We start from the raw sequence: 18,045 nt of genomic DNA, 5'->3' as shown, positions 1-18,045 counted from the left end.
TTGCTAATGATTGATCTCACTATTTACCTCAAAATACTGAGGTACACCAAAAGCAGATCATTTCCATTCCTTAAAATGACTCCTCTTGTGTTATGTAATGTGTTACGTAATCTTATGTTATTTAGGAGTTTAGCCATTAGTAGTGGATAATGATATATTGTTTGAGTATTTGTGTGGGACTAAACTCGCTTGAGATTAATGATGATTAATGTAAAACATTTCGCTTTTGAAGCTGATCTCAGTCTGATTGAAATGTGTGGTATTTAAATGGTATTTTTACAGTGCACACAAAGTTGAAACAGTCAGTCCTGCTATTCAAATGAGAGCCTGAGCACCTCTTTCCCAAACTATCCCACGCATAGCCTGGTGATATGGAAAGACATGTTCCTGTGTGACTGCTAGGATGTGGAGCTTGTTTGACCCTGTTAAAGTCTGAGTTTGTGATTACACAATGATAGGCTGTCATCAGTGACGATAAAGGGCTCGGCCTGACTCTTTGAAATCCCCTGCAAACTGTCAAAGCCTTGAGTCTAGATAGTTGTTGCTCAGTGTCTGAGGGGATTGAGCTTTCAGCTACTCCCATGTTAACATGCCTGAGGAGACACCGCTGTAGAGGCTACTGTTGTCCTCTCAGCCCGCACTAAGATGACTTATCACTGTTGGAGCTTTGCTGTCTCATGTGTCGTGATTACTGCGCTCTTCTTTCAGTTGTGTTTATATGAAATAAGCCTGTGGGCTAAAATAAGCATCTGGTCCTACTGTCAGCTGTGGAGCTGTCTCCAGACACTCCTGATGACCGTGGTAGTGTGGTTGCGCTGAGCTGAATTGTTGTTTAATGACTGAGGGCCACATCATCTGGTACTGCTCTGATAATGAATCACGTTGTTGGGCCAGCTGATTGAGAGTTGCAAGGAGCCCATTGATTGCAGTGAAGATGGATGCAGTCATTATTGGATACTCTGTGTCAGGGAAAACAAGTCCCTAATTACGTCCCCCGCATTAATGCTCCAGCAGTAGGGCATACCAGCACCATGGCTGAGGCACATTTCATACAGAGTAGGAGCCAGTGGCAGAAGCTTGGAACTGGGGGGTTGGAAAAGAAGAAGGGAAGAGCATTTCTAAATGACTATTTATGTGCTCCATGTGAAAACACATGTGAAAGTGAGCTGCGGTTTCCACTCTTTGTTTGTGGACTCCTCATGTGGTCTTCTCTCTCTCTCTGTGTGCTCTAGGAGTGTTGTGTTGTAGCCTACTCATGTGGTCTTCTCTCTCTCTCTGTGTGCTCTAGGAGTGTTGTGTTGTAGCCTACTCATGTGGTCTTCTCTCTCTCTCTGTGTGCTCTAGGAGTGTTGTAGCCTACTCATGTGGTCTTCTCTCTCTCTCTGTGTGCTCTAGGAGTGTTGTGTTGTAGCCTACTCATGTGGTCTTCTCTCTCTCTGTGTGTGCTCTAGGAGTGGTGTGTTGTAGCCTACTCATGTGGTCTTCTCTCTCTCTCTGTGTGCTCTAGGAGTGTTGTAGCCTACTCATGTGGTCTTCTCTCTCTCTCTCTGTGTGCTCTAGGAGTGTTGTAGCCTACTCATGTGGTCTTCTCTCTCTCTCTGTGTGCTCTAGGAGTGTTGTAGCCTACTCATGTGGTCTTCTCTCTCTCTCTGTGTGCTCTAGGAGTGTTGTAGCCTACTCATGTGGTCTTCTCTCTCTCTCTGTGTGCTCTAGGAGTGTTGTGTTGTAGCCTACTCATGTGGTCTTCTCTCTCTCTCTGTGTGCTCTAGGAGTGTTGTAGCCTACTCATGTGGTCTTCTCTCTCTCTCTGTGTGCTCTAGGAGTGTTGTAGCCTACTCATGTGGTCTTCTCTCTCTGTGTGTGCTCTAGGAGTGTTGTAGCCTACTCATGTGGTCTTCTCTCTCTCTCTCTGTGTGCTCTAGGAGTGTTGTAGCCTACTCATGTGGTCTTCTCTCTCTCTCTGTGTGCTCTAGGAGTGTTGTAGCCTACTCATGTGGTCTTCTCTCTCTCTCTGTGTGCTCTAGGAGTGTTGTAGCCTACTCATGTGGTCTTCTCTCTCTCTCTGTGTGCTCTAGGAGTGTTGTAGCCTACTCATGTGGTCTTCTCTCTCTCTGTGTGTGCTCTAGGAGTGGTGTGTTGTAGCCTACTCATGTGGTCTTCTCTCTCTCTGTGTGCTCTAGGAGTGTTGTAGCCTACTCATGTGGTCTTCTCTCTCTCTCTCTGTGTGCTCTAGGAGTGTTGTAGCCTACTCATGTGGTCTTCTCTCTCTCTGTGTGTGCTCTAGGAGTGTTGTAGCCTACTCATGTGGTCTTCTCTCTCTCTGTGTGTGCTCTAGGAGTGTTGTAGCCTACTCATGTGGTCTTCTCTCTCTCTCTCTGTGTGCTCTAGGAGTGTTGTAGCCTACTCATGTGGTCTTCTCTCTCTCTCTCTGTGTGTGCTCTAGGAGTGTTGTGTTGTAGCCTACTCATGTGGTCTTCTCTCTCTCTGTGTGTGCTCTAGGAGTGTTGTAGCCTACTCATGTGGTCTTCTCTCTCTCTCTCTCTCTGTGCTCTAGGAGTGTTGTGTTGTAGCCTACTCATGTGGTCTTCTCTCTCTCTGTGTGTGCTCTAGGAGTGTTGTGTTGTAGCCTACTCATGTGGTCTTCTCTCTCTCTCTCTGTGTGCTCTAGGAGTGTTGTAGCCTACTCATGTGGTCTTCTCTCTCTCTCTGTGCTCTAGGAGTGTTGTGTTGTAGCCTACTCATGTGGTCTTCTCTCTCTCTCTGTGTGCTCTAGGAGTGTTGTAGCCTACTCATGTGGTCTTCTCTCTCTCTTTCTCTGTGCTCTAGGAGTGTTGTGGTGGGGCCTAAGAAGGCCGGAGGAGCTCCATCTCCAGCCAGCGTCTCCACTGCTGTGGTCAACCCAGCAGCCTCTGCAGCAGGTGGGACTCCGGTCAACAACGTGGCCGTGGTGTCCAGCAGTGATGCCACCCAGAGCACCTCAGCGGAGTCTGCCACAGGTGGGCCAATCACAGCATCACAAGATGGTGCTCCTGTCATTTGTTCCTCGAGGCTTCCTTCTCTGGCCTCTTGAAACATGGTGATTGAGTGAATGACAGTATATGTAGAGCATTGCACCCAGACATGTGGAACAGTGCACCTACACCCTACACCATCATGGGGATAAGGACAAGAATAAGGCATGCCCCAAAATGTTGTCTTGAGCAGTAAAAAGAAGAATGAGTGTGACAGTCCCTATTGACCATGCAACTTACTCTGTTGTGTGAGTGCCAGTTTGTCTTATTGTGTGTGTGCGTGTGTGCGTGCGTGCGTGCGTGCGTGCGTGCGTGCGTGTGTGAGAGCAGGGCAGGCCCCACAGGCGGGGGCAGGGGAGATAAGTTAATTCGGTGTTGGGTTGGTGAAGTGGCTGCTGGCCCTGCTGATGGACCTCTGTCCTCAGGCACACATGCGGCAGCTTAGAGAGAAGCCGGCCACACGGCCACACTCTCCAGCACATTCCCCACGCATTCCACACACTTGCCTGGACACTGCCACTCTGTAGGGCCACAGAGTCTTTGAGTGGACACACACATGCACATGTGTGTCAATCCATACTCCGCCAGTTCTCAAGCAAATATACTGTATACACTCAATCTAAGACTGATCAAACTAAAATAGAGATTAGTGAGTTTTATTTGATTTTATTTAGTATATTGATCATATTTTCATGAAATGGGGATAATTATAAAAAATAAAATGTTTTGTGATTTCGCTTTCAGCGTGAAAAGGTTTTTAAAGTTGGAATGCACATCAGAAATAATTTATATTTCTGCTATTTTGTTTTCATAAGAAGGCTTATTATTTTGGGTTATTGTGTAAGCAGTTTTTGTTGTACTGTATGTGTTAAAAGATGTTTAAAAATATTTTAAAAAATAATTTATACTCATGTGAAAGCACTTATTTGTCACTTATTGGATGCACTCACTCATACACCAGAAGGTCCTGTTTCTTTCTTTTTTTGTAGCTGTAGTGTGGTGTGTATTGCCAGTGTGTATCCATGAACATGTCTGTTCATCTACTATGTGTGTGTGTGTGTGTGTGTGCTATGTGTGTGTGTCTGGTAGTAATGAGCTCTCTGGTTTCCAACAGTAGCTGATCCTGGAAGCGCCAACCTGCCATCTGTCCCTGCGCTGTCCCCAGCCAGCCAGCACACCACCCCCAGCATGAGGTGATCCATCTAGCTGAGCAGAGGGAGGCCATGGGCCAGGATCAAAGCACACGGCTCCTCCCTTTGTGTTCTCCTGCTCCTCCTCACCCTAGCCTAGCCTAGCCTAGCCTAGCCTAGCCGTGGCTCACTCTCTTATCTTAGCACTTTGAGATCACTGATGTCAAGTGCATTATGAATACAAATGTATTATTATTATTATTATTATTATTATTATTATTAGTAGTAGTAGTATTATTATTAGTATTATGACTTCTTAATCATGCTGATAGTGATAGGAGTAGGAATTGCGTTCATGATTAGCATCATCTCTGTTGTATGTGTGTTTAATCCAGTGGTGTGTGTTCCTCCTCCTCTCCTGCAGCATATCTGAGAGGCTGGAGCACGCGCTGGAGAAGGCGGCGCCCCTGCTGCGGGAGATCTTCGTGGACTTCGCCCCGTTCCTGTCCCGCACGCTGCTGGGCAGCCACGGCCAGGAGCTGCTCATAGAGGGCACAAGTGAGTCCAGCGCCCGCCGCCAGCCTCCGCACTGGGCAGCACTGCCCTAGAGAGAGCAATGTGCCCCTACTCACCACAGGAGTCTCCACAGCAGAGGAGCACATACCACACAGTGACAGCACTGGGCCTCGCTTTTACATTTCACACACACACACACACACACACACACACACACACACACACACATACACACACACACAAACACATACAGATTGATATCACAGATTTATGGGCCCTTTACCATTTGCGCTCACACACACTCTGGTCCTCTCTCCCTCCCTCCCCATTAACACCTTGCGGTGCGGAGCGGAGAGCCAGTAAATATTCCGCGCGGCCTGCTCTGTAATCAGATTTAGGCCATAAAGAGCAGCTGAAGTATCCTTTAACTAACTGATTAGAACAGCACAGTGGCTTTATGGAGCCGGGGGTCAGAGGTGGCGCGCCTAATAAGAGTGTTTGGGATATGTGCTGCCAGCATACAGAATGGAAAGTTGATTGATAGGTGTAGGGAGCCTGTGGCCAGAGAGCAGCACAGAAGAGGAAGGTCAAAGTGCCATGCCCCCCCTCCCTCTCTCTTTTCCTCTCTTCCCCCCCTCCCTCTGTCGCTCCTTTTCTCTGCATGTGGAATGAGCATCAGGCTCTCAGTGGCAGATAGTGTGGATCAATAGGACATATGCTTGCCACATTTCCCCCTGTAATACAAGGTCCAAATATGTATTAGTTTACAGTAACATCATGTTCCCTCATTAGATACATCAATACTTTTGGGCCCAGGCAATATGGCGCTGAGTTTGCGTGTACTCGGTGTGCATATGCATGTCTGGATGAAAAACAACTATTTGCCATTTAGTGTGTTTGCTTTGCAGTATGTAAAATAGAGATCTTGTTGAGTGTAGTGAGTGTGCTGTGTGTTGTGAGAGTGCTAAGTGCACTGTGTGTGCTTCCTCCTGCAGGTCTGGTGTGTATGAAGTCCAGCAGCTCTGTTGTGGAGCTGGTGATGCTGCTGTGCTCACAGGTGAGTCCATATCTGTTGTGTGTAAATCTGCCCCCGCCATCTCACGCCTTATCTGGGCCCAACACCCCTGCACTATATCTACACACCTCTCAGCGTTCACACAGGAACTTCCGGAGTCGTGGTGTGTGGAGTGCTTTTAATGGCCGTGACGGGGCAGAGAGGGTCAGAGGCCGTGACCTGGCCGTACACCCCTGACCACGCGCTACACTCCCTGACCTCCCTGTGCTTACAGGATAATGCTGAATTGATGTGGCCACGTATCGATTGCCCTCGCTGGTTGTTTTGTGTGGGCCAAGAATGCCAAGTTTATATAGGCCTGGCTGATGGAGGGTCCAGGAATACAAATGGTGAATTCATATCGGGTGTGCACAATGAGGGAGACACTGCAGTCGATCTGGGAGACCAAGGCTAATGGTCCCTCCTAACAAGCCCCTCCAGACTCTCGTCCAGATTCACAGCATTGTGCAGCGATGGCAAATAAAAGGCTTCTATCCATTATTGTGAGTTTAATTGTACAGCTGCATAAAACACACACACACACACACACACACACACACACACACACACACACACTTACACAGCACACACATACACGCGCACAGCACACACACACACACACACACACACACACACACACACACACACACACACACACACACACACATAATTCACACACTCAATTCACACATACAAGCTCACATTCTGAAAGCCAAACAGTAAACCCATTGACATAGATGCATATTTTTTATGTCAGTTTCATGAGCAATTAAATGTACCCAAAGCACAATCAGATGAATGTCATCTCCCATATCCTCATTTTATCACTCATTTAGAAAAGCACACACACACACACACACACACACACACACCCAACCAAAAGCAGACTTCTCCGGCCTCCTCTCCCTCCCCTCGCTGCTGCATTATGCAGTTGACTTGCTCTGCAGCGGTAATATAGAGAGAGATTACCCATCAGCCGGGTGTCAGTGGCCGCATCCATTTGGGGAAGTGTGGCCCGGGGAGAGAGCGCTGAACCCCAACAGCCCACAGCAGAATAAATGACACGCTCTAATGCCCCTATTTGTCATATCTGTCATGCTGTTGCCTAATGCTAATCTAATCAAAGGTGGGATCTCTGTGCACCACCACACACTCAAGCTCTCTCTCTCTCCCGCTCTCTCTTACACACACACACACACACACACACACACACACACTGGTCTGCAGAAGTGGGGTTGAGAGAGAGCCCCAAGCTGAATGCTGGCCCAGTGATGCAGCAGCAAGCTTGGTGCTGATTGCTTCAATAAATCATCCTCTCCAAATTCTCCCAGCCCATGCAAATGCTGCGCTGTAGTGGGGGAGCGGCCGGCTCCAGCGTCCACTGCAGGGGGAGTGGGCTGGACCAGAGAGGAGGGGCTGGGGAGCGCTTCTCCTAAATGAGCTTCTCTGTTTGCTCCTGCCTAAATTGCACACAGACTGCCGCAAAGCCATAATTGCTTTCTTTATAATTTGCTCTTGAATATTGTGTTCATTTGCTCCTTCTGGCTCTTTTGAAGAAATGATTCATTTCTCCCATGTTCCCAAGAGTAAAGGTGCAGATTTCATATGCCGTCTTTCAGCAGCTACTCTCACACGCTAAGCAAAAAGAGAAAGCGCGTGATCGGAGACGTAGAGTTGGCCATCTTGTGGAAGTGCTCTGAAGTAAGGAGATGGACCTGATTGATTTTTACCGTCTCATTCAGGACGGGGTGGGAGCAAGTGGGCACGATAGCATCTCTCCGAATTCTGCAATTAATTTCCCCAGCGAGGAGATGGAGTAGGGCCAGGGTCAGGGCTCAAGGGTCGCGCTCGCTGAGGAGGGTTTAATCACTGCTGAGGAGAGCCACGTGCTCCGCGCTCCTTTCACACGGCCACTGAGAGCCAGGCTGCTAAAGCACTGTTTGATGGCACCCTCTGTTCCAACAGCCTCATTCAGCCACAATTAAAGGACCATTTTCTTTACCAACATTAACTGCACACGGCTTCATTCTGTGCAGTCCTATTGATCCAATGTCTAGTGCATATATTGGCTGTAAATATGATGCCAGTCAGTGGCTCTGAAGGTTGTCCTGTGCTATTCATATGCGCACAGCCAACCTTTTATCTAGCATAGTCACGTCCATTGAAATGCTACTGCCTTGTCTTGGAGGTCATGGTGGACTGTGTGAAGGTCGGTGCTACTGCTGTGGAACATGTGTAGCTGGTCTTGCTTGGAGATACATCTCTATATGGCTCAGATGTATCAATCTGTTGTAGTGATCAGAATTGTGTCAAGCCATATGATCATTTTGTAACTTTGGTATTTGTTCATCAGCGTGTATTCCGGGCAAAAATTGCATGCCAGCCCCTTTTAGTCGTGGGAAGGAGAGAGCCTTCATGTTGAAACGCCAAGCAGGGACATGTAGGGGGGTGGTTTGAAGGAATCATAGCTATCAAAACATTCACTCACTCCAGGTAATTGCAAGTGATGGGCCTTTCAAAATGGCCTTGCATATTACATGAGTGTGTGTCTTGCGAGTGCTGGCGCTGCCACTCTGGCTGGACTGGGCTCTTTAAAAGGCCTCGTTATCTGCGCTGCGTAATTTGCCCTGACAGGCGCTCTCTGGCCAGCAGGGTCTAGATTTACAGCAGCTCCTGGGCCCGCGCTGGAGCCGCACCGGAGCCGCACCGCAGCCGCGCCGCGCGCCTAAAGAGCATCTCTACGCAGCCCAAAGCAGATGAATAGAGGAGGCCGGCCTGCAGTCAGCAGCGTCCAGGAGGACGGCCGAGAAATCATGTCGGGAGCGCCGCGCGGTGACATGGAGGCTATCGGCCAGACACCGGCAGATAAATGTGAGCGAGGGGGCCGTGGCTGGCCTCCGTTTGGAGCAGCGCTTATTGTCTGGGCCACTGGCAGCTCATCTGTTACCTGCCGCTGTTTATCACCCTTGATAGAGGGAGAGAGCAAAGAGAGAGACAGGAAAGAGGGAAGGTGTAATTGTATTGAGATGAGGTGATTGGTGTGTGTGTGTGTGTGTGTGTGTGTGTGTGTGTGTGTGTGTGTGTGTGTGTGTGTGTGTGTGTGTGTGTGTGTGTGTCTGCTATGTAAATGCCCTTTGTATCTATGTAAGTATTTTAATGTGTGGAAGAGTAGACATACATTCAAGAGCACAGAAAGAGAATGTATTATGCATGAGCGCTGTAAAGAAAAGCTCTTTCTTTACGTAGTAAAAGACACAATTCTGCATTGGGCATTGAAGTGGACAATTGAATTAGAAATAATTGAGTTAACTTCTGAGATGCATAAACTAAGCATGTCATGGTGCACTATGTTGTTTGGCCATTTAGCATATTGGTTGTATTCCCTTAATGTTTGCCCAGATATTGTGCATGGGGGGGGGAGGCCGCGTCCATCTTCCCAGACAGAGTTAACCTGTTAAACAGATGGGCATCTCACACTGAGTCGATAGGTAGCGCCATTGACTCCCCCAGCACTTGGCTTGTCTTGACCTTTGACCCTTCCCCTAAGGGCTAGAAATAGAGAGTGGTGGGTGCAGAGGAGTTTAACCCTCCCTGCGGGCACGGCAGCTTTGGGATCGATACTCTGACCTGAGATCATCCCGCAGCAGCACAAGGGCAGCCAGTGTCCAGGCTACTCCATCTTGGACTCGCTACACGCCGCTGGCTAGCTGGCGGCGTGACTGCCCTGCATCAGCCTTCACTGGCTGGCTGTGGCCCGGTGACATGGCTGCTGTGGAAGAGGAAGAGGAAGAGGAAGAAGAGAACGCTCTCTCAGAGGCAAAAGAACTATTGCTATTAATGGCCCTGCTATGACGAGTCATCTGGGACAGGTCCTCATGTGAAGTATGTTTCCTCTAGTGATGACTGTGTCAAAGGTTTCACAGTTATGTCTTCTTATGATGTTCAGCTCTAAGCTGTTCAAGTCTTCAGAGCCTAGCATATGTATGAAGTCAGAGGAGCACAGGAAAAAAAGATCACCAAAAATGTAGAGAGAGAGAGAGAGAGAGAGAGAGAGAGAGAGAGAGAGAGAGAGAGAGAGAGAGAGAGAGAGAGAGAGGTGAGAGTAGAGAGTAGAGGAATGTGCTGGAAAGCGAAGGCTGAATACTTTTGCCCCCTCGACCCTCGTAGCTGGAGCTGTGTCCTGCTGAGAAGCATAACACACACAGAAGGTTCAAGAGCAGTGCAGTGGCCGTGTTGTCTTTCCCCTCCCTCTGCACCTCTGCTCTGCCTGGCCCCCTCGCCCCCCCGGTCCCCCCCGGTCCCCCCCGGTCCCCCCCGGTCCCCCGCGCCACCTCCGTCTGGACACAGCTCCGTCTGGGCTCGGGGCTCCCCTCGTGCGCCGCATTCTTTGAACATGGCGCTCCTCAGAGGCCCAGGCCAAACAGCCCAACACCAACTGGCCCTTAATTCTGCCGGTGTCCTGCCGATGCCAGCTATGCAGCCGGAGGGGTGCGTTTCCTGTCGAGAAGAGAGGGCCAGTCGTCCTGGGAGCTCCTAAAACTGAGTGACTTTTAATTCCTTCCCTGACTGTTTTACCGTTGCCCTGCACAGCCAATCGGTGCTATTTACACAAGATCTCTGTGTCTGTCCAGAATGCAGCTGAAAGGCTTTTTTCTGCTGTGGGGGTTTGGGGGCTGCTGTGCTCTTGCTGGTCAGTTTAGTTCACTTGTGTCTCTGTGTGCACGTGCATAGTGTAGCTGCTCTAGAGAATACTGTTGATTATGTTATATAATAACATAATGATTTGTTATGCATCATTTTAAAAGAAAAGGTTGAAAATAAGAATCTTTTGTAACAATTCAGTTGGTCCTTGCTAGAGCCCTGTGCTAGATTCAGTCTTTGATGAGTGTGAGAGATCAATGACATGCTTGTTTAAAACTCAGATGTGCATGCTGCACAGGATATGGGCTGAGTAAATGTTTGTCCCCTAGTGCTAAATTGCACGTTGGAACAGCTCACTAAAACACAAGCCACTGTGTCCTTTGGAAATGTATGTTTTCCCTCAGACAAGATAGGATCTGAGAACATGCATGTGGCCTATAGGGTGTTGAGGCAGACACATCAATAATTACAGCGTCTGCATGTCCTGTCAGATGGCATTGTGATAGGAGTGGCACAGCAAAGAAAACCAGCCCGTCACCTCTCATATCCTTACGTTGGTTGACAAGCGAGGCCATGTTTCATCTGACACGGTTTTACAAATTAGTAATCAGCTTTTTTTAGTTTTTTTTTTAACTCTTGTGCATAATCAGCGGCAGGAGTGTTGATGTGGAGAGGCAGTGAGACATGTCCAAGCATGAAACCACACATCTGAGCTGTCACTGGACGCAGCTCTGGAATCTCTTAACGGCCCATTTAATAAGTGCTATGTGTTGGTTACATGTGATGAAAGCCAATGACATATCAAGTGCAGTCATTTGTGTGCAGACCTGTACCACTGCTCATATGTCACTGGGATCCTCCGAGATTCCTTAATGAAACACCCGCAGCTCTCATCTCTCTCGGAGATCACATCATAAAGGCTGTGCAGTCGACCCGTGTCCCTCCCATCGTCAGACGGCAGCCATGTTGGGGCCCGTCCCGCAGGCCACCAGTGCAGGCCTCCTGCAGCCCGAGCGCAGAGCGGCTCCTCCATCAAAGGCTCACAGTAGCTCTTTTATATCATCAGATCTGGCTGCTGCATCCAGCGCGTCTGTGTCTCGTTACGGCCCCGGCCCACACCACACCCCCGTCCTGTCCTGATTGATGGCTCCTCCGTCTCACTACCGTTCTCGCTCCTCGTGAGCCCCGCGCAAGAAAAGAAACAAACAAACACTTGTGATTGTAAGTGATGGAGGCGAGCAAGGTGAGGCGAGCGCTGAGCGTGTTTACGCGGCGGCGGCTGAGCAGAAGCAGAGGCAGGCGTTGGGACTGGGGGACGGCCCGGGGGGAGGGGAAGGGGCTCTGTGTTTCCTCAGCTTTGTTTAGCTGTGGCTGTAATTACTTGGCCCCACTGAGTGCTCATTAACGCTGCTGTGGAGGTGGAGGTGCCACGGGCCCCCTCAGGCCAAGACTAAACACCACCCACAGGACACCGCACTCACGCAGGGCCACTGGCTACAGCATGTGCTGCTCACACACCTTTAAAATGGCTATCTGCATGATACACATTACCATGACATTGTGCACGTTTCCACATGTCTGAGGGGTTAAGAAGAAAGCACACCAGTTCAGAATCAGAGATGTAACATCCTTCCTTTTATTGTTTTTAAAAGGGCAATATTTCATCAGAGCAGAAAGTTTTCTCCAAAATGGTTGTGATGTTCCGTGTTATTCCCCGGTGCATGATTATTCTCCAAGTGCTCACAGAGCCGGAGTTGCACGAGCAGTGTAGCAGTGTAGCAGCAGCAGCAGCAGCAGCAGCAGGCGGTGCCCTGGAGCTAGAGGCCGCAGCTCAGCTCTGGCGGGGAGGGCTCCCCCAGGGAGGGCCTGCTCAGCAGCTGCTCTCCGCTCCTCTCCCCGGCTTCCCCTGATCTCTCCACTCCCGCTGCGCTCAGTCTGGGCCCTGATCTTTTGTCCCACTTTATCTTTTACGCTGCTCTTATCGGCCTGTAAAATCTTTACATCTTTGGACCACGAACAGATTGCTTTGATTCACTCATTGTTGGGTACTGAGAAACACCTTCCAGTATGGATAAGTATGCTCTCTTTGTACCAGCATTATGCTCAAGTCGTATCTTTCTACTGGCCTGCTAATCAAATGGGTGTCACAACAGCCTATGTGCAATGTTGTGGGGGATTTGCAGCCCTAAGAATTGATCTTGAGGGATTGTTGCTCTGCGATGTCTATAAATTCAGGGTGATCATGGATCAGGTAGAACCCATTGTGCCAAATGACAAAAATGGATCAGAGGGGAGCTGTTTCCTTGACAGCGACCAGAGGTGACTGGGTGGCGCTACCTCCGATAGGTCAGGGCAAAGTTGAAAGGTCACAAATGGCTTCTTGTATCCTCTCATCAAGGGAAGGTTGGAGTGGCCTGTGGTCGCCATAAAGCCTATCAGAGAGGCGCAAAAATCCAATACCAGTCAAGGAGCTGTCCCTCTTCCACCTCTGATCGGACTCAGTCCTTCTCTGATTGGGGTCATTGGCTCTTTTAATTAAAAAGTAATGCCTCTCCCCCTCTCTCTCCATTGATTCATTTATCGTTTAGTGTGCTGTGTAGGCTCAATGAAAAATGCAGTGCTGATATTGTCAGTAATTCACCACAAAGTAAAAATCTGGTCGGTAATGATGGTCACTCATTTATTGTCTTTCCAGTGTTCCTTTGATAAGAAAGGAATTGTGGAATATGGATTTTTTTACATCTCAGATTCTGACTGCACCTCTACAAATATCCAATACTATTTCCCATTATGAATGTGTGGATGTCTGTGGCTGCACAGTGCACATGCTGCTTTGCTTGTTGTGGTGTGTTTACTGTTTCCTAGTATCCTCTCAATGAACCACATGCTCAATTGTTTGTCTGTTTTCAGTCCGGCTATTTCTGTCTCATTCATTTAATTTCCATTTCTCACGCTCTCATTTTTTTTCTCCTCCCACTACTCAGAATGGCTTCATTTTCCACCATTTTTCACAGTGTTTGGGTTAGAGAGTCCACATGAAAAGTCCACACCCAAGGCCCAATCTGCTATGGTGGCACAGGGCTGTGTCTGGCACCACAGCAACAATGTCTTATTGCCCCTAATGTTCTGAATTGATTGTGATTTTAAAGTATGTTTTCAGTTGTGTTTGATCACAATAATAAACTGCAAAAGTTGCTCTTGCAGTCTAAGCTTGTAATATGGCAGAAAGTGATTGCTGGAGAAAAAGGCTTTGATGATGATTTATGATCCTCATGCCTCCCTAAGAAAATATGTCCAGATTTGAACTATTGTAAATCAGCATCGGCCAATGTTTTGCCTCACCCAGAAAGACACCAGTGTGTGTTTGGGATGGTGGTTTGTAGGATGGACAGGAGCTGTGAAGATGGGGTTTGATGTGGTGAATTGAACTGGTGTTCCAGGAAGGTGGTGTGGTAGCTGTGGCTGTTGGGGGACTGCTTGGGAATGATGAGTAATGACGAGACTTTCATCTGTCATATTGTGTGCTGGATGGTGCTAACAGAGCCCTATTTGCACATGGGGCTGTTGTGCTCAGTAATTCTCTTCCAACTGTTTTTTTGCAACAGGACGTCAGTCAAACGTGCACATTTAGATGTAGATGTTCAGGCAGAGGGAAGCCCTGTTTATTTAGCTTTCAGTTTTCTCCCCTCTTTTCCAGCGTTAAATATCTGGATAAGAGAATCCATGTGTCACGGTTTCCACGGCTGCGTTTTACAACTGTGGGAAATGGCAGGTGATTAAATGTAAATTATTGGAGGTATGAAACCATCGGCTGCACAAGTTGTCTCAATAACACTGTCCGCTGGAGGCTGTAAATTAGCCTCTTGTGTTCGGTCCCAAGGCTGTTTCCCTCTCTTCCCAGAAGATTCCAAGAGCGTTGTGCTGCGGTCAGCCTGGAACGCCTGTCCTGTTTTTATCTCACAGTTCAGCCTGCGCTGCTGAAATGGTGTTTGGACTGTGAGAAATGTCCAGGCTGAAAGCTACTAGTGCTTGTTTGGGGAGGAAAGGCCAGTGCAAGCTGTTGCTCGGGCTGCGGTGGCTTGGTTGTTTGGACTAACACCTACAAGTTTAACACCTCAGCAGAGGTGATGACGGCAGAGCTACCGTAATCCTGCCAGAAGAACTCTACAGGGTTGGGTTGGGTTGGGTTGGGTTGGGTTGATCAGGCCTTCTTCTCCCACTGTCTGTAGGTTTCTGAGATGTTGAGTGTGTGGTGTGCTATGCTTGTGGACTCATGAACCTAACGAGTGTGAATGTCTCTATTTCAGGAGTGGCAGAACTCCATCCAGAAGAACGCTGGCCTGGCTTTCATTGAGCTCGTCAACGAGGGCAGGTGAGGACCACCACATCAGCTCACCTCAGGCTCCTCTCGGAGCTCTTTGGTGTCTCTTCCTCTCTGTTTCACCCCCACCCCCACTCCCACCCCACTCCCACCCCCACTCCTCCCTCCCTCCCTCCCTCTCTGTCCACCCGGAGGGCCGTGTTTTCAGATCAGAAGGTCACGGCTGGAAGAGAGGAGAGAGGTCTGCCCCTCAGACTAGAAGACTCCCAGCCAGTGCTGCCCCCGTCCCCTGGGACCCGGGAGTGTGAGGGGCAGATAGAGCACGGGACATGAGAGGGACTCGGCTACTCAGCACACTCTCACTCTCTGGCCTCACTGCCCATTAAGGGATCTGTTTTCCTCTCCATGGTGGACACACAGCCCATCCCCTGACCTCCTCTCCCTCCTAATGCTCTCACTGCGCTCCTCCTTATGCTCCTGCGCTGGTCCTCAACTCTCCCTCCTCCTCACGCTCCTGCTGCTGTGGGTGACGCCGCGTCACCTGGGCACTGAGAGCGGCTGCTAATGAACACAGCCTGACCCGTGTTTGGACTGACCCGCTCTCGTGCACACAGCCTGATTTGTGATGCAGGGCCCGGTAACTCTATCCCTGGGCCCTGCGATTGAGTGAAGAAGGTGTGTGTGTGTGTGTGTGTGTGTGTGTGTGTGTGTGTGTGTGTGTGTGTGTGTGTGTGTGTGTGTGTGTGTGTGTGTGTGTGTGTGTGTGTGTGTGTGTGTGTGTGTGTGTGTGTGTGTGTGTGTGTGTGTACGTGTGTGTGTGTGTGTGTGTGTGTGTGTGTGTGTGTGTGTGTGTGTGTGTGTGTGTGTGTGTGTGTGTGTGTGTGTACACGCGTGTGTTGGCCAAGTGGGACATCATAAAGTGGAGTTCAGTGTGGACGTGAGAGCTGTGTGTTATTGATGGCGCATGAGGTCGCCACGGAGACCAGGCCACCTCCGCTCCCCTGCTGCCCGGTGCGGACACACCAGGCTCCAGTTACGGCCCACTCCCGCTCCACTCCCGCTCCACTCCCGCCCCCTCCCGCCCCGGCCTGTTATTGTTCCACTTTGCATGCTGCTGACCCCTCCTGACCTGTGAGAGGCTGCAGAGGGGCTGCCGCCTGGCCTGGGGTGCATGTTTTATTAGACTAGATACATATGTGAGTGTGTGTGTGTGTGTGTGTGTGTGCGCACTAGAGAGGGAGAGAAAGGGATATGGCGAGGAGGGGGTTGAGGAAGGATTTTACAAATGTTTAAACACCAATGACAACCTGGAAACACCCTGGGTCAGATGCATATCATTACCAAATCAATTAGCACCCGTGCGCTAGTGTGAAAGTGATAAGTTGAGCGTTAAATTGAATGTTCTGCTCATTTGACACGCTACATTTGCACTGGGCTAGATACGGCTCTTTTTCATAAATCTTAAGAAGCCTTTCACCCAGACTGCAGGTACAGTCTGTGTGTTTCAATTTTCACACACAAGATGTGTTACTGCCGAAGAATTCTAAAAATCTCAAGAGTCTGTTTCTCTTAGCACAATGAAGCCGGATTTATTTCAGATATCTACATTTTTTATAAATAAATCTCAACTTGTTATCATGAGCTAAAAGAGATTTAGAGTATCTCAGTGAAATATTTTTTCCAAACGTGTGCTTGCCTACCTGTTGTGGTGTGTAATGAGGTGTTGGTGTGCGTGCGTGACGGTGTGGTCTTGTCTCTTCTCCGCAGGCTGCTGAGCCACACCATGAAGGATCATCTGGTGCGCGTGGCCAACGAGGCCGAGTTCATCCTGAGCAGGCAGAGAGCAGAAGACATCCACAAGCACGCCGAGTTTGAGGTGAGCCCCACTCACTTCTCATCAGCACCAATCAGAAGCAGCCCTGCCCGGCCCACATCTCCTCACGTCTCTCACCGGAGTTCATCAGGAAGTGTGTGTCCACTTCCTCACCCATTACTGATATACTGTCCAGGTTTTGACCCAGCATGAAGCATCAGTGTGTCATTAACACTCTACAGTCAAATAATAAAAAAGAGATTCTGGTGAGGACAGTGATATAAGGCCAACACATGCCTATATCTAAGTATATCTTCCTAGTTTAACAGAGGAAGTTGATATTTTTATATACTCTGTCTGTCTAATAATTTGGAACACTCTCTGATGTGAGCGACTCAGCGAGGGTATATCATTTTTAAGACTCACTCTCTTGTCCAGACTGCTGTCTGTTGCTTTAGCTGAGCTTGTAAGACTGACGGAGAGTAAATGTTTTCCTTTTCTCTTTTGGCACGTTCCTTAAAGCAAACATGCCGTTAAGCTCACGTATTCCCCAGCCCAGCCTGGCCCCGCTCTGGGCCGCCGCCGCTCCCCTGCAGCCACAGCACAAGCTCTGCCTTTCATTAGAGCCAGCCCGGAGTCACAGATTCTTTCTCTTGTGCGCTCCCTCTCTCTCCCCCTCTCCCCCTTGTCTCTCTCTATATTCCTCACCAGTGCTTTTTTAGGCTGTCTCTTTATATGTTTCCCCCCACCCCCTTTCTCTCTCTCTCTCTCTGTCTCTCTCTCTGTCTCTCTCTCTCTCTCAGTCTCTCTCTCTTGCTCTTTACTCTCTTTCTCTCTGAATCATGTTCTGTCTGTAGTGTTCCCACTGGGGGCGTATTTTGCCAGTGACAGGAATACAGCATCTTCCCCTCCCCTCACACTCGGCCTCCACGGCTCCTCTCGGCTGGTGTGCAGGGCCGGGCTGCCGAGGCCTCCCCGCTCACCCTGGAGCTGTAAAATGTTGTGCTTTGAGAAAGGTTCAAGGCAGGGTCTGGCGCTCGGAGATGAGGAGGGGAGCGAGTGTAAATGTAAATAGGTGAGGCTATCGGGTAGCTGCTCTGCCGAGGCGGTGTTCTGTGGTGGTAGTCTGTTTGGTTAGGGGCGCGCGCTGCCCCTGGAGTCATGTGATCATACCCTCAGGCTTTGGGTGCCGACTGCTTGTCACCAGCGTCAATCAGATGTGCAAATCAGGCCTTTCGTGAGACTTTCCTTGTTATTGTTCCTCACTGCCATGAGCCCAGAGTTACTGGCTTTGGCTCCAGTGCTGGTGTAGCCCTTCTGCAAGAGCTACGCTAGCTTCATGTGTAAGCAACTGCTTCAGAGGGTATGTGATTTTTGGATTGAATAGAGCATGGTGGAGAGGGACTTTGGACAAGCTCGTCATCTGGAAGGCAGACAGCTTTGTCGCTGTTCCAGGAGAATGTAACAGAATGCTCTAATGATCCCCAATCAAACCTCTGCCGAGTGCTGGAATACTCTGGGATCCTGTCCTCCATATGTTTCCTCTCTGTGCCCGGATC

The 18,045-nt window shown here is 49.3% G+C and overlaps 1 protein-coding gene across 5 annotated transcripts in view; it reads left to right on the top strand.

Moving 5' to 3' along the window:
- lrba (LPS-responsive vesicle trafficking, beach and anchor containing) overlaps positions 1 to 18,045 on the top strand; it is a 193,282-nt gene that overhangs the window by 59,778 nt on the left and 115,459 nt on the right. For 4 of the 5 annotated variants that reach the window (XM_062516552.1, XM_062516545.1, XM_062516538.1 and 1 more), the window contains exons 30-35: positions 2,827 to 2,996; positions 4,126 to 4,204; positions 4,566 to 4,699; positions 5,653 to 5,714; positions 14,660 to 14,724; positions 16,441 to 16,549. In XM_062516552.1, coding sequence (XP_062372536.1) covers positions 2,827 to 2,996; positions 4,126 to 4,204; positions 4,566 to 4,699; positions 5,653 to 5,714; positions 14,660 to 14,724; positions 16,441 to 16,549 — 619 coding nt within the window. The remainder of the gene's footprint in view (positions 1 to 2,826; positions 2,997 to 4,125; positions 4,205 to 4,565; positions 4,700 to 5,652; positions 5,715 to 14,659; positions 14,725 to 16,440; positions 16,550 to 18,045) is intronic. The other variant, XM_062516559.1, reaches the window with a different exon arrangement.

The sequence above is a fragment of the Sardina pilchardus genome, chromosome 2 (assembly GCF_963854185.1).
Source record: "Sardina pilchardus chromosome 2, fSarPil1.1, whole genome shotgun sequence".
NCBI lineage: Eukaryota > Metazoa > Chordata > Actinopteri > Clupeiformes > Clupeidae > Sardina > Sardina pilchardus.
This window is presented reverse-complemented; position numbering and strand designations above follow the sequence as displayed.